Here is a 21,802-nt window from a genome sequence, read left to right as displayed (position 1 = left end):
CGGCAGTGCCTTTAGCTGCACAGGCCCTAAGCTTTGGAATTCCTCTCTAAACCTCTCCAACCCCCACTGCTTCTATAAAACACTCCTTAAAACCTTCCTCACTGACCAAGCATTTGGTCATCTGTCCTAATATCTCCTTATGCAGCTAAGTGTCAGATACAAGTGATAACACTTGTGTGAAATAAACATTTTACTTGGGTCATTTTACTACATTAGAGGTACTAGATAAATGCACGTTGTTGTTATATCAAGGCCACTGAATACAAAAGCAAATAAGTGAGGTTGAATTTGTACAAAACATTAGTTAAGTCACAGTTGGGAGTATTGCTTCCAGTTCAGGATGCTCTATTATTGGAAAGATGACAGAGGAATGGAAAGATTTGTTAGGATGAGACAAGGACGAGAGATTATGGTTATGAAAGAAATATCAAAAATCAAAGCTTTTTCACTGGAACAAGGGAGTTTGAAGAGGGAATCTAATTGAGGTTTTCAACATTATGAAAGGCTATGAGAGGGTAAATAGTAAAGAGTGTTTCCACTAGCTTGGGAACGAGCAATAAGGGGCACAAACTCCGGATCATCACTGGAAGAACAAAGTGGGCAGTTTAAACAATTTTTTCCCACAAAGGATTATTAGAACATGGAAGCTGAGATTAGGCTAGACAGCTCTTTTGTGGCAGGCACAGGCAGGATAGGCTGAGTGGCCTCCTTCTGTGCTGTAAATCCTTCTATGTTTCTATGAATGTTCTACCATAAGTAAATACTAAGACAATTTGAAATGGAATTAGGCAGTTATTTGCTAAGGAATATAAAAGGGTAGAGAAACGAGTTTAGGGTAGATAGCTTGGCATAGCTAATAGCGGCACACGCCTAATGGACCGAATGTCCTCCAACTGTGCTGTAATTTTTATGATCTGTAGTCTGAATGGATCAGTACCACATGACACAGTGCAATTTAGAACTAAGCCACTGGAGGAAACTAGATTTTGGAACATGTTACCCTATAGTTATTATACATTAATATTTCATAATGTGATTTAAGATTATTAATGAGTTTAGATTCTGGAACATTTAATTCAACAGGACGAGCTCAGATGGATCCTAAATATGACACATTCCTAATAGCAGCTGCTCAGCCCTCAAGCACGACCACGCATTGCAGTAACTGTTACAAATACCAGCAATGCCTGCTCAAATCAAATATGTATTTGGTACTAGAGCGACCATGCCTTCGTATTTTCAATGTTGTGGTAAAATTGCTATTCAGGCACTGCCAGATGGCTTCAGCTCCATCTCATATCTGCAGATCTCAGTCAATATTGTGTTGATATTTCTGCAAATAAAATTCAGTCTGTCTTTTTTTTTGTTTTTTCCTTTCTCATAGCAATTAAAATATGTCCTGTCATAAAATACACAAAGTAATATGGAGGAGTCAAAACATATCCTGGAAACTGGAATTGCTAATTATTGTGAAGTTATTAACCAACTCAATTAAATTGTTTGTGTTTGTAAAACACAGCTGCCAGTCTTTGAGATCTCTGTGATCCATCAATTTCCTAATCAATTTTGCTGCAGATTGATCAGCAACTCAACCTCTAATCTGAAAGAAAACTGTGGATCCAAAGTAGATTAGGGCAGCAATGCTTTTTGTTTGTGTCAAATTAGCTGCGAGGTTTACCTCAGCACCATTACAGTCTCCACCCATTGCTCCTGCTGACTCTCCCACGGGTCGTCGGTAATCCAGTCTGATGCCTCCAGAGCATGCTGCACCATAGCAACACGGTGCTTTGCCCCCACCAATCCTTTCTTCCCATATCTGTCGTTTACCGGGGAAATAATGCCCTTGATAACTTTATATAGTCCTGTGAAAAAAAAATTAAATACAATTGAATTTGAGTTACATTTTGAATCCAATCCAAAATTCAGCATCAGTTGGCTTTTAATTAATTAATTCTGTGAATGTGCTTTACAATAGGAGGTAGATTTTCAAATTTTTCTTTCTCTTCTCTCATACATCTCTGTCACATCTAGAATGAGAAAATAATATTTTCTAAACATTTAGTATTTTTGAAGGACCCATGGGCAACATTCCTTTTAAAATGTAGTTGTTCTGCGCGGCCTGTTTTTTCCAGTGCGCAACCCCACACACGTGCTATTTATAACAGAACAAGGTGTGAACGATACCTTGAAGGCTGCTGTGCAGCCGCTAACTCTCAGTTTAGCGGGAACATTGCCTGTGGGAAGGCTGTAGAAAAAACTGCAGCTTTGTGAGATGTCAATCAGAAATGTGATGAAAGGGTTAACTATGAGAATTAGATAGTGTCCCGGAAGTTTCTGTCAGTAATACCCTGTTCCTCCACAGGGTGCGATGTTCCATCTTCGCAAATACATTCAACACAAGAATCAGTGATATCACGGAAACTTCAACTTTTTATGTACTATGCTCAATTTAAAATCCTTTGAAAATGTTAAGTCTTCTTGAGGTGAAAATGAGCTTTTAAGGGCATACTAAGTCATAATTACTGAACAACCACTCTGGCCTTGAAAAAAATAATTTTGTAAGTGTGGAGTCTCATTCCCTCCACTGCATGATTTCTGAAGTAATAAAAATTAATTTCATTTTCAAACTAATGACATTTCAGCTTCCACCTTAAACCTACGTGTCTGCCCCAATCTTCATTTCACTTCTGTAAAGTGATTAAAAAGTGAATTATAATCCGTGCTTTTTACTTCCTGGTTTGCTGTCTGTGAGAATTCATTAATATGACTGGCTTGATGACTTTACTGCTGCTGAACACCACAGTTCCCTTATGGATGATGCCAGATTGAAAGTCACGTCAGAATAGGGGAAATTGACAATCTAGAGCCTGCTAAATCTTGGTAGGCTGGTTTTATTTAGGCCAGAGGTGAATGTCGTCACTTCGCCAATGACTGCAAAGTCCAGGTCAATGTGTCATTGTGACCTCACACATGGTGTCTCCATGCAATATACCTTTTTCTTGACCAGCAGGACAGGCAAATGAGTCTGCAAATGTTGGTCTATTGCCAGCTGCACACAGGGGAGCCTGTCTGTTCACTTCCCTCACAGCTTCCACTGATAGATTGGATGAGATTAAAGGCTCGCCATACACAGAACGAGACTACAGACTGATGCACCATCACAGCTCGACAAGTTCATATAGCAAGCCCCTGATAGCACCACTAAGCAAGACAGGCATCTTTAAAAATCTGCCCCAATAAGCACTGTTCATTTTCCTTAATTGCAGTAGGTCCTCACAAGAATGTGCATCCAAATGAACCAAGGATCCAAACATATTTAAATTTATCTAATTCAACCAAACTAAATCTTTTCAAATTCAAAGTACAAATAAACCACTGCTGTGTTCACATGAAATTCGACAGATGTTCACTGTAAAGCTGATAAAATGTCCGTTCATATTCAACATTACAACAACCATCATACTTGAGGCTTGGAATATAGCCTTCTTAAATGATGGCAAAAAGGGCATGCTCAGAGATTATACTGCATTGTGTATTCATTCTGTTCAGTTCAGTGTTGGAATAAAATGTAAATATCACAAAATGGCTGCTTTACCTCTTGGCCAGAACATTACTGTACAATATTTCATCTAATGAAAATGGATAACAGAACAAGAACAATCAACCATCACCCAATAAGCGGTAAATACCAAAAAAACAAAAATCTCACAAACTGTCAAATCAGAGGAAAAAGTCCATTAGCATTGTAAGTTTCATTTTCCGAGGATTTATTTTTCAATATGACCCTCCAGGTTAGTAAAAATAGCCCAATGCATGAGACAAATCTTCATTGCTGCATTGCAGAAAAAGGCTCCAGGCTGTCTAGTTTTGATACAAATAAAGAGAAAAATATGAAAGCGCTGAAAATGTGAAATAAAAAACAGAAACATACTAGAAATACACAACAGTCTGCACCAATAAAGAAAAAAGACCATTTAATATTTTGGATACTATGCGGTTCCTTCTTCCCCCATCACCCCCCGCCACACCTTTTTTTACCCAACCCTACCAGAATAAATGCTTTAGTTTTTCAGTTCAGTTTCAGTTCTAACAAAGGGTCAGACCTGAATTATCTGCATGCTTCTGAGCTTTATAGATGTTCACTGATCTGTTCAGCATTTTCTGCTTTTGTGAAACACGGATGGTTGGGTCATGGGAGAAGTCTTCTTCATCCATCACTGCATTCTCTAACATAACTCGTGCTGCAGTCTGTGGCTTGGAGCTTCTGCTAGCTTTCGCTGGTTTTCCGGCGCAAATCAGCCAAAATTAGCGTAACCACCGCAAAAGATTGCAGAATTTTAAGATTATGTACTGCATAAATTGCGCTGCTGTAATCTTTTGCGCCAGTTTAAAAAACATCGCACAAGAAAGCAAGCATTTAACACAAAACTGGCCCGGGGTGAATTAATGATCATTAGGAGTTTCATCATTGGGAATTTTGCTCATTTGCAGGCCTTTGAGAAGGCTCTGAAAGTTCAGCTGAATGATTTTGGGTGCAAGGTCAGTAACAGGCATGTTTTAAAACCTTCTGAATATAATTCCTTTTTTAATTTGTGAAGAAACTCAATTTGTTATGACCTCAGTGAGACCGTTAACGTTAAAATACGAGATATGAACCCCAGACCAAATTCAAGAATTACATGGCAAGATTTCATGTTTTAAGACTTATTATATCATCTAAACTAACAGAAATACCCATAAACTAAATAGCACTTTGCAAGCAACTGATAGCCCAGATCACCAAAAAAGGTACTTTGTTTATTTATTAAATTACTTGAAAACCTCACACAGAACTTATACATTACACAGTCCTCCGTTACAGACAGATCAGAAATAACGGGGAAGGTTTCCCTTTATCATCTCTCAACTGACCGAAACAACAGCCGGGATTTTATCCAGCAAAAGTGTCGGTGAAAGCCCCTCGTCACCTCCTCTGGGGAAGGCACACCACATTATTTGCCAATTAGGCACTTAAGTGGACAGTGGCAGGCCTTCCCCAGGATCAAGGACCTGGCAACGAAAGTCCCGCCTGCTGAGAGCTGCCATCCAATCAGTGGCTGGCAGCTTTTATTGAGCAGTGCCACTGAGCAGGAGGAGGCTGCTGCCAGTACTGGACTCACTGGTAGCTGTGGATCGCTGAGGGACCTAGGCCACAGGTGAGTCGAGGGGTGAGGACTTTCGCATGGTGGGGATCGCGGGATAGGGGGTGTGGGGAGGGGGTCGGCAGCAAGTGGGAAGGGCTCTCAGCGGGCCCCCCCTTTCCGATGCCAGGACCCTTGATCAGGCACTAGGTGCCTTTTAAGGAGGGAACACTGCCCCTGGAGCTGGCAAGCAACCTGCACGGGTTTGCTTGGCATCCGCTCCATGAGGCAACAGGCCCGCTGGCCACTGGGCTAATACCTGTGGCAGCGGGATGAGGCCCTTAATTGGGCATTATTAATTGGTGGAGATTTTTTAAAATGGTGCAGGCCTGTTTTCCTTTTTCCTGGTACACAAAACGTGGAACGTTTCAGGTGGGTGAATGCATTGTTGCAAACTTCATTTTGTTGTATCTTAGTCACAGTTCAATGTCAAAAACCCTGGTACAATTTCTCAGGTATGAAGTTCAAAGCCACTTCCAGTCACTGCCTACTCATAGTTTAAAAATTGTGTTCTTAGGCAGGGTCCTTCTTCTTCTGCTGGAGCAGATGGAATATCTCTCTGGCTCTGCCTTTCTCTGCCCAGCATTTACTAATATGAAGCTCCTTATCAGACCCCGAGTTTCTGTCATGTGACCATAGTTCCTCTTCATCAATGTCCTCATAAATGGTGTCTGATGGTGGGGCCATTGTTCGACATTGGGGTCTGGGTGTCACCCATCTTCATTCCATTTTGATAAAGTGGATTTTTTTCTACACCCATCTATTTGATTTTAAATTTGCAGACACCATGTCTGCCATCCCATTGTTAACATAATTTGTTGAAGAGAGGTGGCCATTAACACAGAATGGGTCATTCACATTTTAATGTCTTCTGCAAGACTGATCCAGATATGAAGATTGACTCAGGGTTCTTGTAGTTTCCATATGTATTGGCAGTACAGGATAAGGTCACCTGATCTCTTCTCTCCATCTTGTTTTTCAGGAAAAGTGTCCGTTTTTGGGTTTGTTTTCTAAGTCCATTATGTAGTTCATAATTTCTCCATGTGTGAGCATGACACCTCTTTGATGTCGAAAACCTTTGCAGTTAAAAGTTCCAAACTCCTCCAAGTAGAAATGGATTGGATCTCCCAGACCTTTTTGAAAAGCAATGTCCTCTTCGCTCACTTCTCCGAGCACTTCTGACCTGGCGTCTGTGACTAAGACGATTCCTGGTGATCCTGCTGGTTTTCTGCTTCTCCGCAGCTTCAACATTCAAACCAGGTTCAATTCTTTACAGCCTTTCACTGTATCAGGCTCCCCCCATCTCTCACGAGGCCGCCACCGCCGGCTGTCTTCCTTACAGCCTGCTCTAAGGCTGTAACTGCTGGGTTCCCTTCTTACAGCCTATCTGCCTTCAGAAAATCTGTTAAAGTTACATGGACTGAAAAGTCAATAGCTCATTGTCCTGTTCCAATATGCAAAGTCCAGAAATCTGGTTTTACAGAGCCATCTGGGCCTTCCATTGTTCCCAGATGTTAACAGCTGCTTGGTGCATTTGCTTCTTCAAAATCACTGACCCCCTTGTTTACAGCCTGAAAGTCTGGGAGGGCGAAACCCATTGTTCTTCAGGTATTACCCCTGCAGATTCTTTGATCCTCAAAAGTCTTTGATCTGTCTTGTCCTTTAGCAAAATAGATGAGAGGTCATCTGACCTTCCGGACTCCATATTAAACTTTTAAAAATCACGATTTCAAAATATAATCAAGTCACAAAGTCCAGCATTCATAACAACTCCTGTACCCCAATATAACTAGTGAATCTTCTAAAAGTCATTTAAAATGGGGTTACTCACAGGTGATGGATTGACACTATGGTTTAAAAAGCTTATGTTTGTTTTCAGCAGTCAAACTGCACCTAGTTATCACTCAAATATATCAAAGAATATTTTTAAAGCAAAGTTTTTTATAAATACATTTTAAAACACTGCCAGATTACACTGGCTCGTGGCAGATTTTGCATTGGGTGATATGTAAACATGTTTGAATGAAAACGCAAGAAAAAAGATATTCTTCAGAACAGATGCAATTTGCTTCCGATTGCCAATTGTGCCCAAAATGGAAACTCTACCCCTAGCAGCCAGATAGCTTCTCACATCTGGTCACCTAGAGGTGGATTGTCCAGTTTTCAGCATGATAACTCGTAAAAACTATGTGGGAATTATTTAGGGCTTAAAAACAACAATGGAATTTAACACAAGTGCAATCTGTTCCACATCAGTATTATGAAAATTGTCATGCCACTGGAGTAAATTAATGCCCACACAATAAAACAAGCCTACTTCATTAGCTTAAAAATTGGCTGATGCTTCATACTCTGAGGAATTATAAGAATCCTCTTTTGCCACCTATCTCCACCTGGGGTCACTCATCTGTTTCAGTACTTTTGGACATCTTGAAGTCACAAAAGGTGCTGTACAAATGTAAGTCATTTTTTTTTAAAAAATCCTGGCCAAAGTCAATGCATATGAAATTGCACCTAAAATTCTTTCCTGGCTACCAGAATTTGGACATTCCTTTTGGTCTTGAACTATAGATAACAAAGCTATGAATAGTTTGAAGGATGACAGTGATCTTATTTGAAATTCATAGAATCTTAGAACGTTTATATCACAGGTGGCTCTCTGGAACAGCAACTCTGCTAGACCGACTCTTGCAGCCCTTTCCCTGTAATACTGCAACTTTTCTCTCATCAGCTAATTATCCAATTCCCTTGTAGAAGCCATGATTGAATCTGCCACCACTGTACTCTCAGGCAGTACATTCTAGATCCTAATGACTCGCTGCACAAAAAAAGGTTTTTCCTCATGTCACCTGTGATTCTTTAGTCATTCACCTTAAATCAGTGTACTCTGGTTCTTGACCCTTCTGCCAATAGGAACAGTTTCTCCCTGTCTACTCTGTACAGACCCCTCATGATTTTGAACATGTCTATCAAATCTCCTTTCAACCTTTTCTTCTCTCAGGAGAACAGCCCCAGCTTCTCCAATCTATCCACGTAACTGAAGTCCCTCATCCCTAGAACCATTCTCGTAAATCTTTTCTGCACCCTCTCTAATGCCTTCACATCCTTCCTAAAGCATGGTGCCCAGAATTGGACACAATACTCCTGTTGAGGCTGAACCAATGTTTTATAAACGTTCACCATAATTACCTTGCCTCTAATTATAAAGCACAGCATCCTGTATGACTTATTAGCCATTTTCTCAACTTGCCCTGCCACCTTCAATGATTTGTGCACATACGCCCACAGGTCCGATAACTCCTGCACCTCTTTTAGAATTGTACCCTTTATTTTATATTGCCACTGCTTGTACTTCCTACCAAAGTACATCATTTCACACTTCTCTGCATTAAATTTCACCTGCCATGTGTCCACCCTTTCCATTTGTCAATGTCCTCTTGAAGTCTGTCACTATCCTCTTCACAATACTTCCAAAATTAGTGTCATCTGCAAATTTTGAAATTGTATCCTCAACATTCAAGTCTTGGTCACTAATATATATCAAGAAAAGTAGTTTCCCTCGTACCGACCCCTGGGCAACCCACTGTATCCCTTACACCAGTCTCAAAAACAACCGTTCACCAATATTCTCTCTTTCCTGTCACTCAGCCAACTTCATATCCATGTTGCCACCGTACCTTTTATCCCATGGGCTTTGACTTTGCTGACTAGCCAATTATGTGGTATTTTATCAAATGCCTTTTGGAATCCATGTACACCACATGGTATGCATTACCCTCTTCAACCCCCTCTGTTACCTCAGCAAAAAATTCAATCAAGTTAGTTAACCACATTGCCTTTAACAAATCCATGCTGGCTTTTCTAATTACTCTACATTTGTCCAAGTGACTGGTAATTTTATCCCAGAATATAGTTTCTAAAAGTTTCCCCACCACTAAAGTTAAACTGACTGACCTGCAGCTCCTGAGCTTATCCCTGCACCCCTTTTTGAACAAGATGTGACATTTGCAATTCTCTAGTCCTCTTAAATACATCCCTGTACCTAATGAAGGTGGCTACTGCTCCGACAATTTCCAATCTTACTTCCCTCAGTATCCTCAGATGCATCTCATCCAGTCCTGGTGACTTATCAACTTTTAAGTACAGCGAGCCTTTCTAAAACCTCCTCCAGATCAATTTTTGGCCCATGCAGCATCTCAACTACCTCCTCTCTCACTATGACTTGGACAGCACCTTCTTCCTTGGTAAAGACAGACGTAAAGCACTAATTTAGTATCTCAGCCATGCCCTTTGCCTCTATGCGTAAATCACCTTTCTGATCCCTAATCGGCCCCACCCCTCCTTTTACTAACCATTTACTATTTATATACCTTTGGAAGATTTTGGATTCCCTTTTATGTTAGCTGCCAGTCACTTCTCATATTCTCCCTTTGCTTCTCATTACTTTTTCACTTCCCCTCTGAACTTTCCATATTCAGCCTCATTCTCACTTGTATTATCAACCTGACATCTTTAATACCCACCCTTTTTCTGCTTCATCTTACTCTCTATCTCTTTCATCATCCAGGGAGTTTGGCTTTGTTTTTCCTACCTTTACTGTCATGGGAATATACCTCAACTGTACCCAAAGCATCTTCTCTTTAAAGGCACACCATTGTTCAGTTACAATTTTGCCAGCTAATCTTTGATTCTAATTTATCTGGGCCAGATCTGTTCTCAACCCACTGAAATTGGCCTCCCCGCCAATGAATTATTTTTACTCTGGATTGTTCCTGGTCTTTTTCCATAACTAACGTGAAACTTATGAGATTATGAACACTGTCCCCTATATGTTCCCCAACTGCTACTTGATCCACTTGACTCAACTCATTCTCCGGAACCAGATCCAGCAATGCCCTCGTTCCTCATTGGGCTGGCAACATACTGATCTAGAAAATTCTCCTGAAAAATTACTGTAAGGTGCAATCATATGCAAACTTATGGATGTAGTCATTATCTTTAATAGCTAAGCCATTGAAAATAAGCCTCATCTTACAAAAGTGGTCTGTTACAGTTTGTGTCAGTATTAGGTCTGGAAGAAACTGCAGCCTCTTGCCATATTTTCACCAGTGCTGACTATATTTTCTTGTCACCATAGTAAGATGAAACTATAAAAGCAAATGCTTACTGCACATAAATCATGTTAAAAACTCTGTTTAAGGGCTCTATGAATTCAAACACTTCTGTTATTTTGATTTCAGGTAATGGTTTGAAGTACTGGTAAAATTAAATAGTGCACCATTCTTTATGTGATTTATTTTATTTTGTACAACTTTTAGGTCCTACAGTTGTACAATGAATATATGTTTTAGTTTATCTTGAAGTATATGCTTGTCAGCATGGTGGTACATGGAGTGATCAGGAAAGTCATGTGGGTATATTCAAAGCCTGGTGCAATTTCAGATAAGGGTAACTGTTAATCCTGCAGCATGCTAATCCATTCACTTAACCCATGAGGTGTACCATTTGTCAATTTCTAGGTCGCTTAGGCTTGCCTGTGGAAACTGTGCTGTTGCTGCAGACATGGAGAAAGAGTGTTGGGGGAAGTCTTTTTTTTTAGATTAGAGATACAGCACTGAAACAGGCCCTTCGGCCCACCGAGTCTGTGCCGAACATCAACCACCCATTTATACTAATCCTACACTAATCCCATATTCCCAACAAACATCCCCACTTGTCCCTATATTTCCCTACCACCTACCTATACTGGTGACAATTTATAATGGCCAATTTACCTATCAACCTGCAAGTCTTTTGGCTTGTGGGAGGAAACCGGAGCACCCGGAGAAAACCCACGCAGACACAGGGAGAACTTGCAAACTCCACACAGGCAGTACCCGGAATCGAACCCGGGTCCCTGGAGCTGTGAGGCTGCGGTGCTAACCACTGCGCCACTGTGCCGCCCTAAATGTTTAACAGTTGTGATATTTCTTCCATCTCCCCATTCACTCATTATTGGCCTTGCAATCTTCTATACCAAGTTCTCCAAACTTCTTTCTCAGCTAGTAGGATTCACACCAGCAAATTTGCATGCATAATTGTCAAACTAGTACAGCAACAATTTGTCCCCAGCCAAAAAGTCAGTAATGATGCAGCTGGTATATAGGCTTTATATTGCCAGCTTCTTGAAGCTCTTGTGTTCGGATATGCTCTTCATTCGTTTGCAGCGTTGAAAGAAAGTGTTGGTGCCAAGTTACTCTGCAACTTCATGCTTTTTTCCCCTCTTTCTCCCCATCTGCTACAGTTTGCAGAGCCTCAGTTTTCATTGGTAGAGTTCTACACACCAGCTTGGGCCTTTGATGCTGTCGCTCATCGAGGTCATGGATCATAAGCGTGTGGAGCAGATGGCACTTTGGCTGGAATAAATATTTTGTCACAGATAGATTGCTGCAAGGCACAACTAAAAAACGTGTATAGTACTCCGCAAGAATAACATGGGCCACTATTGCTTTGCATCCCCTCCCAGCTCCACTGTGCCAGCTCGGAGCCAGCAAACCGCAGTGTCTGGCACCAGGAACCTGCCGCTTCAATGCGGCACATTTTGAGTCGCATTTATGTTAATGAGGTAGGCTGTCAAAATAGACTGGGCTTTCCACTGGCGCAATTGGGTTGGGTGGCCAACACCCTCCATCAGTCAGCCACCAAATATTTTTTAAATATACTCCATGGTGTGCAACTAGCTTAGTTATCTGCAGACCTGGCTCAAACATGTTAAGTAATAATTCCTCTCCTCTGATCATTTGTGTGGCGCCTTTAGTGTAACGTAAATGTTCCAAGGTGCTTTACTGGAGGAATAGTGGACAACAAACAGGAAGTAAGGGAGGTATCTGAATCAACAAAGAGGTACATTTTGAGGGTACTTTTAGAAACATAGAAAGTAGAAGGAGCAGTAAGCCGTTCGGGCATACCCCGCCATTCAAAAAAGATCATGCCTGATCATCTAATTCAGTACCCATATCCCTTGATACCTTTGGCATTAAGGAATATATCTATCTCCTTCTTGAATATATTTAATGTATTGGCCTCCACTGCATTCTGCGGTAGAGAATTCCACAGGTTCATCACCCTCTGAGTGAAGAAATTTCTCCTCATCTCGGTTCTAAATGGCATACCCCGTATCCTGAGACTGTGACCCCAGGTTCTGGACTCCCCAGCCATCAGGAACATCCTCCCTGCATCTAGCCTGTCTGGTCCTGTTAGAATTTTATAGATTTCTACGAGATCCCCTCTCATTCTTCTAAACTCTAGTGAATACAGGCCTAGTCAACCCAATCTCTCCTCATATGTCAAGCCTGCCATCCCAGGAATCAGCCTAGTAATTCTTCTTTGCATGCCATCCATGACAAGAACATCCTTCCTCAGATAAGGAGACCAAAACTGCACACAATACTCCAGATGTGGTCTCACCAAGGCCCTGTATAACTGCAGTAAGACATCCTTGCTCCTATACTCAAATCCTCTTGCAATGAAGGCCAACATACCATTTGCCTTCCTAACTGCTTGCTGTACCTAAATGCTTGCTTTCAGCGACTGGTATACAAGGACACCCAGGTCTCGTTGCACCTCTCCCTTTCCCAATCTATCTTTCTTTTGGGCCTCCTTATCTCGAGAGACAATGGATACGCGCCTGGAGGTGGTCAGTGGTTTGTGAAGCAGCGCCTGGAGTGGCTATAAAGGCCAATTCTGGAGTGACAGGCTCTTCCACAGGTGCTGCAGAGAAATTTGTTTGTTGGGGCTGTTGCACAGTTGGCTCTCCCCTTGCGCCTCTGTCTTTTTTCCTGCCAACTACTAAGTCTCTTCGACTCGCCACAATTTAGCCCTGTCTTTATGGCTGCCCGCCAGCTCTGGCGAATGCTGGCAACTGACTCCCACGACTTGTGATCAATGTCACACGATTTCATGTCGCGTTTGCAGACGTCTTTATAACGGAGACATGGACGGCCGGTGGGTCTGATACCAGTGGCGAGCTCGCTGTACAATGTGTCTTTGGGGATCCTGCCATCTTCCATGCGGCTCACATGGCCAAGCCATCTCAAGCGCCGCTGACTCAGTAGTGTGTATAAGCTGGGGATGTTGGCCGCTTCAAGGACTTCTGTGTTGGAGATATAGTCCTGCCACCTGATGCCAAGTATTCTCCGAAGGCAGCGAAGATGGAATGAATTGAGACGTCGCTCTTGGCTGGCATACGTTGTCCAGGCCTCGCTGCCGTAGAGCAAGGTACTGAGGACACAGGCCTGATACACTCGGACTTTTGTGTTCCGTGTCAGTGCGCCATTTTCCCACACTCTCTTGGCCAGTCTGAACATAGCAGTGGAAGCCTTACCCATGCGCTTGTTGATTTCTGCATCTAGAGACAGGTTACTGGTGATAGTTGAGCCTAGGTAGGTGAACTCTTGAACCACTTCCAGAGCGTGGTCGCCAATATTGATGGATGGAGCATTTCTGACATCCTGCCCCATGATGTTCGTTTTCTTGAGGCTGATGGTTAGGCCAAATTCATTGCAGGCAGACGCAAACCTGTCGATGAGACTCTGCAGGCATTCTTCAGTGTGAGATGTTAAAGCAGCATCGTCAGCAAAGAGGAGTTCTCTGATGAGGACTTTCCGTACTTTGGACTTCGCTCTTAGACGGGCAAGGTTGAACAACCTGCCCCCTGATCTTGTGTGGAGGAAAATTCCTTCTTCAGAGGATTTGAACGCATGTGAAAGCAGCAGGGAGAAGAAAATCCCAAAAAGTGTGGGTGCGAGAACACAGCCCTGTTTCACACCACTCAGGATAGGAAAGGGCTCTGATGAGGAGCCACCATGTTGAATTGTGCCTTTCATATTGTCATGGAATGAGGTGATGATACTTAGTAGCTTTGGTGGACATCCGATCTTTTCTAGTAGTCTGAAGAGACCAATCTATCACCATTCAGATAATAATCCGCCTTTCTGTTTTCACAACAACAGTGGATAACCTCACATTTATCCACATTATACTGCATCTACCATGCATTTGCCCACTCACCCAACTTGTCCAAATCACATTGGAACCTCTTTGCATCCTCCTCACAGCTCACATTCCCCCCCAGCTTTGTGTCGTCTGCAAACTTGGAAATGTTACACTTAGTTCCCGCACCCAAGTCAATATATACAATATATATTGTGAATAGCAAGGTGCTAAAGGCAAAAACGCAAAGTAGTTTAGAAAAAGAGCTCCCATCTGTTCATCAATATTCTGCCGCTTGCAGATATTATCCATAAGTCGTCAACTTCCCTATGCATGCCGTGCCACCCAGCATTACCTCTTTTCCATCACTCTCCAATCCATCACTGCTACTATGCTGTGTGACTGTATGCCGAATAAGCTAGAAAATATTCTAGGTCAACATTGATAAGATCAAAGCCATGCTGTGGTCCTGATCAGAAACTGCATCTGAGCTACCAATTCCATCGACTTCCTGGTTGCTCACTCAGGCTAGCCTTGGCAATGCACAAGCTCAGTAAATTGGTAGTGAACTGGGCTTCAAATCCTACCAAAACTAAAATTGCCCATTTCCAGTTTTGACAAAGGGTCCAAACCCAAAGTATCAATTCATGTCTTCTCTCCACATATGCGGCCTGATCCATTTTCTATTCTGGTTTCTGATTTCCAGCACATGCACTATTTTGACTTTTGCCTTTTTCCGCCTCTAATATCAGCTCCATCATCCCTACCTCATTGCCACTGCCATTCCAAGCTCTAATTCTCCAGGGTTGTCCTCGCTGCTTCCTTTAAAAATCCCAATGCATCAAAGTCTCCTCCGCTTGCTCGCTGTCTCATCTTAATACTTGATCACTGATCATCACTGTTTTGAATAAAGTGAGAAAGGACAAGCTTTTATGGAGGTTCATTGTTTGGTGTTGACACTTGGCAACTGTAAAGCCTGGAGAATTAAATCAGTTCCTGCTATCAGTTACCAGTATCAGAGTATGTGATACTGTAAAGTCAATCTAACCTGATCTTTGTGGGGCAAACAGTGCTGATGATATGAACCGCCTGCAACAGGACATAGATAGGCTAGCAGAATGGGCAGACAGGTGGCAGGTGGAATTTAATACTGACAATTTGAGGTGATGCATTTTGGCAGAAGCAATAGAGAGAGGTAATGTGTACTTAATGGCACAAATCTAAAGATTGTGCAGGGACAGAGGGACCTGCGGGTGCATAGATCTTTGAAGGTGGCAGGACATATTGAGAGAGTGGTTATCAAAGCATATGGGATCTTGGGCTTCATAAATAGAGACATTGAGTACAAATGCAGGGAAGTTATGCTGAAACTTTATAAAGTTTATAAAGATCAGCCATGACCTTACTGAATGGCGGAGCAGGCTCGAGGAACTGAATGGCCTATTTCTCCTCCTAATTCGTATGTTCGTATGTATGTAGTTCTGGTTAGACCCCAACAAGAGTACTGCGTCCTGTTCCAGTCACTACACTTTAGGAAGGATGTGAGGGTCCTTGAGAGGGTGCACAGGAGATTTACAAGAATGGTTCCAGGGATGGGGGATTTTAGTTACAAGGTTAGATTGGAAAAGCTGGTGTTGTTCTTCTTAGAACAGAGGAGATTGAGGGGAGATTTAATAGAGATGTACAAGATTATGACAGGCTTAGGTAAGTTAAACAAGGAAAAACTGTTCCCATTAACAAATAGTACAAGGACTAGGGGACACAAATTGAAGGCTTTGGGCAAGAAATGCAGAGGGAATATGAGGAAGAACTTTTTTACAAAGCAGGTTGTAAAAACCTGGAACTCTCTGCCCACGAGAGTGGTGAAAGCGGAGACAATCAATGACTTCAAAAGGAAATTGGATGGTCACTTGTAGGAAATAAACTTACAGGGTTATGGGGATTGAGCGGGGTAGTGGGACTGACTGGATAGCTCCACGAAGAGCCAGCAGGGACTCAATAGGCCGCATGGCCCCCTTCTGTCCCACCAACGACTCTATAACTCTAGAGAAGCTGCCACTTTATCCCACATTTATGATGACGAAAAGTATGACAACAGGTGCGAAGAACTCTTTGCTGGGGAAAAGCAAGCTCGTTCGCAATCTTCATATGATGTGAGAATAGGTCACTGTGCACAACATCACCTTTCTTTAGTGTCATAACATTTTCACTTGCATGCTCAGCACATCATTTCCTCACAACCGATGGAGCTAGGCGGGAACGGAGGCGGGCGGGGCTCCAAAATACCATCATTGGCCAGCGTGCTGGTTTCCCAATCCCAGCCCAGTTCACAAGGCCAGGGGGAGGGCGGCATCACGATCCCACCCGATCCCTGATTAAGGCAAATTAAGCTGGTTAAGAAGCTCATTAATGGCTCATTAAGGGGGAGGCTGAGAATTTCTCAGGGACGCATGGTCTGCATGTGCTGCCTGAGCCAGACCACGTGAAGGGAGGTGGGTGCACAGTGGAGAGTCAGTCGTGAACATCCCAAGGAATTAGCTGGGCTCCATAATAGGGTGAATGATGCAGAGGGGGACTTAGCCATTGACAAAAAGGTGCCCTTGGCAGTGCAGGTGGTAGGGAAAGGGCAATAAGCGCACGGGTAGTGCAGAGGCTCATCACGCTGCTAGTATCGTGGAAGCAGAAGAGCAGAGAACAAGGCTGTTGAGGACAATTGGGCAACCACTTGAGCACAAGGAAGGCAGCAGCCAGCAATGGGAACAGAGTTCACAGATTTTATGCCCAATGGTGATGAGGAGCAATACCCTCCACAGGAAGAGCAGAGTCCTGGGCATCAGGAGGGCAGGGGAGAGGAATAAGGAGCAGTAAAGTGACAGAGGCCATACCCACAGTATAGGATCTACCAGTGAAGATGGAACTACCCAGAGATGACAGAGAACCAGTGCTACACGAGAATGCGACTCTGCAGGGAGATGGCCAAAGAGATCTGTGCCCTTGTCGCCGAAGATCTCGCACCTCACAGCACTGGACGCCAGAAGCCGTCAAAGTCAGAGTGGCCTTGAACATCTTCACTTCTGGTTCCTTCCAAGGATCAGCTGCAGACCTTGGTAACACCTGGCACACAGCTGCACACCACTGCATCTCACAAGTTACTGATATCCTATTTGTCAAAGATGGACAGTATGTTCAGTTCATGACAGACGAGGCTTCAGAGGCTCAGAGGGTAGAGGGCAGAGGGTTTCGCCACCAGGGCTGGATTCCCCCATGTGCAGGGAATTATCGATTGCAGCCATGTGGCCATCAAGGCACCCAGTGACCAACCAGCAAGATCCATCAAAAGGAAGGGCTTCCACTCCCTCAACATACAGCTGGTCTGCGAACACAACAAGAGCTTCCTCCATGTGTGACTTTCTCTCCTGGCTACAGCCATGACTCCTTCATCCTTTGGCAGTCCAGGCTCCTGTAGCTCTTCACTCCAACCCCAAAGTCCCCTAGAATCCATCCACAGACAAGGGATATCCCTTGAAAAGATGGATACTTACCCCTCTTTGGGAGCCCCAGACAGAGGCAGAGGCGATAGAATTAAAGCCATCTGATCACTAGGACAACCACTGAGCAGGCCATTGGGCTTCTGGAAATGTGTTTCCAGTGCCTAGACTGGTTAGGTGGCAGTCTGCAGTGTAGCCCTACAAGACTCTTGCTCATTGTGGTGATCTGCTGCACTCTCCACATCATGGCCCACCAGAGAGGTGTGGAGCTGAAAGACAGTGAGGCCCTGGAAGGAGACAGCTCATAAGAGTAATAGGAGGAGCAGGACACGAAAGAGGAGGGGGAAAAGGTGGTGGGGGCGGGGAGGATGCAGAACACCAAGATGCTTCGACCGGAAAGGGAGGTGGCCGGGCCCAGCGCAGAGCTCAAAGATCTCATCAGGATGTCAAGGATCATCTTATTCAGGAACGTTTCAGTTGAGCCGCTCTGACTCAGGGTGAACAGCATTGTATGGAACTCACTCTGAGATAATACATCCATTAAAGACACAGCCTGGAACATGTAAACTCTTACCATCAATGAAGGATTTGCATCTGCCTGGAGGTTTTGCTGGGCGGCACAGTGGCGCAGTGGTTAGCACTGCAGCCTCACAGCTTCAGCGACCCGGGTTCAATTCTGGGTACTGCCTGTGTGGAGTTTGCAAGTTCTCCCTGTGTCTGTGTGGGTTTTCTCCGGGTGCTCCGGTTTCCTCCCACAAGCCAAAAGACTTGCAGGTTGGTAGGTAAATTGGCCATTATAAAATTGCCCCTAGTATAGGTAGGTGGTAGGGAAATATAGGGACAGGTGGGGATGTGGTAGGAATATGGGATGAGCGTAGGATTAGTATATATGGGTGGTTGATAGTCGGCACAGACTCGGTGGGCCGAAGGGCCTGTTTCAGTGCTGTATCTCTAAACTAAACCATTGAGGAACCCTTAAACTCCTTCACCTCCTCATAACTTTTTTCTTGTCCTGCCCAACAATAAAAGAAGTCTCACATGTGTGGCTTCAGATGTCATTATTTACATAGTGCTCAGAAAGGGAAACAGTGCACAGTTACAGCAAGACACCCCAGTTACAGCCTCTATCACTTGGTTCTGTTGTACGGATGCTCCCTCAGTCAGAGGAGCCAAAGAGGTCGAAGATCATGATGGCGCCCCATGAGGGGTGGCACCTTCATCCTCCACTAGCGCTCTGGATGGCTGGAGGGGAGCACCAGCCGATATCCTACTAGCCACCCCTCCAAACATCTCTGCACCACCAGTACCACTGACTGGTCCAGGCTACATAATGTGCCATGCATCCTGTACATCAGTGCGCAGTCCCTGCCTGCATTCCAAGTGCTGTTGCATGTGGCTCCCCCTGAGGTTGGCCATTCTCTAGATGGAGAAGCTCTTGCACTCATAGCCCTGAGCCATTGTGACACACGAGCTGGATAGACTCCTCCATTCTCTGCCAATGACCCTGCACTGCCTCAGGGAACTCCAACATCTGTTCCTGATCTAGGTCAAGTCACCTTCCTTTCCAGTGACTCCTGAGGCCCTGCATCAATGCCCTGCTGAACAGGGCTGTGTCCGTCCTCCCTCCTCCAAGGCCCACAGCTGCCTCTGCCACCTCCTCCTGCACATAGTGCCACACTAACTAAATGCACATGAGGACCCACCGAGGTGAGTGTATCTGTGCTGGCAGAGGGTGCGCTTGTAAGGTGTGATGGTGTTTCTTCGGATCTTTGCTGGTCATCTTAGCCCAGTGATGTAGAGGTTTCCGGTGGATGTCTGCACATGTGGGAGATACAAGAAGAGATAATAAGAGCTGTTCTTGGAGAGCAAAAGCCTTTGCAGTGTTGAGGCTTCGCAATGCAATACAGCATTCGGCATGCTGTCGGATGGGGTGGAATGCAATGCACCCCCTTAAGGAGCACATTGCCCTCTGTAATCACCATCTCCAGCATAAGTGTCCATTTCACCAGGGTCGACATCCTCGTGGACTGCGATCATGGCTGTTTCCATCACTCTATCCTCCACTGGTGTAACGATCTTAAGGTCCACCTGTTTGGGCACTCTCACAAGCACTATCTGCTCATTTCTCCTGCAGGACAAAAGAGAGCATGATAAGACATTGCTGTCCTCTATGGCCAATGGCAGCTGTTCCAATTACTGGAAGCTGCATGTATCAGTGGTTATAGGCCCTCAGCAGGACTATGGCTCAGAGCCATTCTCAGGGGTCAATAAGTGGCCTTGGCACACACATCTGCCATGTTCAGAAGCCGCAATTGGCCTCAGGTTCCTCAGCTGGTGTCTCTGCTGGAGGGTGAATACCCAGCGGCCTGTCCTGAGGGTTGGGGGTAGCACTCACCTTGCCAGAGCATTTCAGGTCATTGAATCTTTTCCTGCACTGGATCCAGGGTCTTCCCTCTGTGCCTCTGCCTCTGACGGTGGCAGTGACATCCATCCACGCCTGCTTGGTCTGTGTGGATGGTTTCCTCCTGCCACCTTCCTTCATGGACTTCAGCATCACCCCCAGGTCCGCATCTGAAAAACTAGGGCTGCCTTGCCTCGTGTTCCAGGCCTCTGGCTTTTCTGGGACATTGTGCAAAGGTAGTGCTCTGAGGTCACTCACTCTGCAGTATGAGTACTTAAATGGCAGCCACAGTAATGGTTGCTGTGGTGAGTTTAAATTGGAGCCGCACTTCAGTTGGCCCACCTCCATTGCCGCCAAACCTGTCTTCACATCAATTAACTGGTCATGCCGTGAAACTCAGAGCTCATTTCTGTTTCCCCCGGTGGCAGATTTGGGACCTGGAAACGGTCCTGACTTCTGTTTCCTGTCCCCACAGCAGAAATTCAGTCCCTAGAATTCAGAGGTTACAGTAAGAAGAAAAATCAAAGTTTACCATATTCTGTGTTGAATGGTAACCATGGGAATCAGAGATTTATGTTTATGCTGGTGGTGTGAATTTGAGATGCTGCATTAAAGATGTGGGAATGCCCCAAAGGTAATTTTTTTTTTCGGAGAAAAATAATTTATCATAGATTACAGAGACTCCAGTTCCCCTGGACCTCGAAGGTGTAGTATTGCGAGACATCTCCATTCTGAATTCTTCTCACAAAAGAAACAAATGGGTAAATTCAGCAATGCAATAACCAAAAGGATAATGCCACATACATGGAAAGGGGATGATGCAAGTGCAGACTGGAGACGCTGGTCAGATATAGCTAGCTGCATCCACTATAAATATGAGCTCACTAGCAATTTGAGGAGTTGGAACACAAATAAATGGTCACGATTATGACTTGAAACTATGCAGGCCTCAACATAAATTTAAAGAGATGACACTGATAAACCTGTACTTTCTAATTCTAAAGCTATAATACTTAAATTAAAGACCTGTCATTTATATTTATAGCTATAATTATTCTGTATTGAAATATGACTGTGTAAAGTGCTTTATAGTTGTTACTGTCATGCTAGGCCCCCACTTGCCAAGAATGAGGCACATTAATTTTGTCATGGACATTGATTTTAAACTGTTGCTGGAGCGAGGAAATGACTTGTTAATAAGATCAGCCGTGGCTGGAAAATACATTTACATATTAACAGACAATGCTTGGAAGGATAAAGGACTATTCCCTGATACATTCAACCCACAATGGACTTTGATCACCAGGTATTGTGTGTAAGAGGAGCATTTCAGAGACTCCAGGACTACAATCCAGGACTAATTAGACCAGTTGGTCACATGACTTACTGGCTTTTGAACTAGCCACAGAGTTTAAACGTAGAAAGACTGTTTACTCCTGGACGGAGAATATCACTCCTGACTGCTCCCATCTCCTTCTCACCAGCCTTTGAATCCACTGAAGACACATGAACCCCAAGAGAGAAAAGTCTCCTACAGCAAACAAGATTTAAGAAGAATACTGGGCCCCAACGAAAAGCAAGATCTACCTACAATCAAGGACTCTACAGTGAGCTCGAAGAACCGTAACAAAAACTCTTCAGATATTGCCTCAAATGTTTCCACTTTTTTTCCTTCTGCTCTTTTCTGTCTCTATTTACATGCGTGTATCGTGTATGCATGCTAGCGTGGGCGCGTCGTGTATCCGGAGGCGTCAACCGAACTA

At 43.9% G+C, this 21,802-nt stretch overlaps 1 protein-coding gene across 4 annotated transcripts in view; it reads right to left on the bottom strand.

The window, feature by feature from the left end:
• The window catches only part of nmnat3 (nicotinamide nucleotide adenylyltransferase 3), an 85,970-nt gene that overhangs the window by 52,506 nt on the left and 11,662 nt on the right, over positions 1-21,802 (bottom strand). For all 4 annotated transcript variants that reach the window (XM_068042101.1, XM_068042102.1, XM_068042103.1 and 1 more), the window contains exon 3: positions 1,679-1,862. In XM_068042101.1, the coding sequence (XP_067898202.1) occupies positions 1,679-1,862 (184 nt within the window). The remainder of the gene's footprint in view (positions 1-1,678; positions 1,863-21,802) is intronic.

Source organism: Heterodontus francisci, chromosome 11 (genome assembly GCF_036365525.1).
Source record: "Heterodontus francisci isolate sHetFra1 chromosome 11, sHetFra1.hap1, whole genome shotgun sequence".
In the NCBI taxonomy this organism is placed as follows: Eukaryota; Metazoa; Chordata; class Chondrichthyes; order Heterodontiformes; family Heterodontidae; genus Heterodontus; species Heterodontus francisci.
Note: the sequence above shows the minus strand (reverse complement) of the source record. Positions and strands in the feature narration are given on the sequence as shown.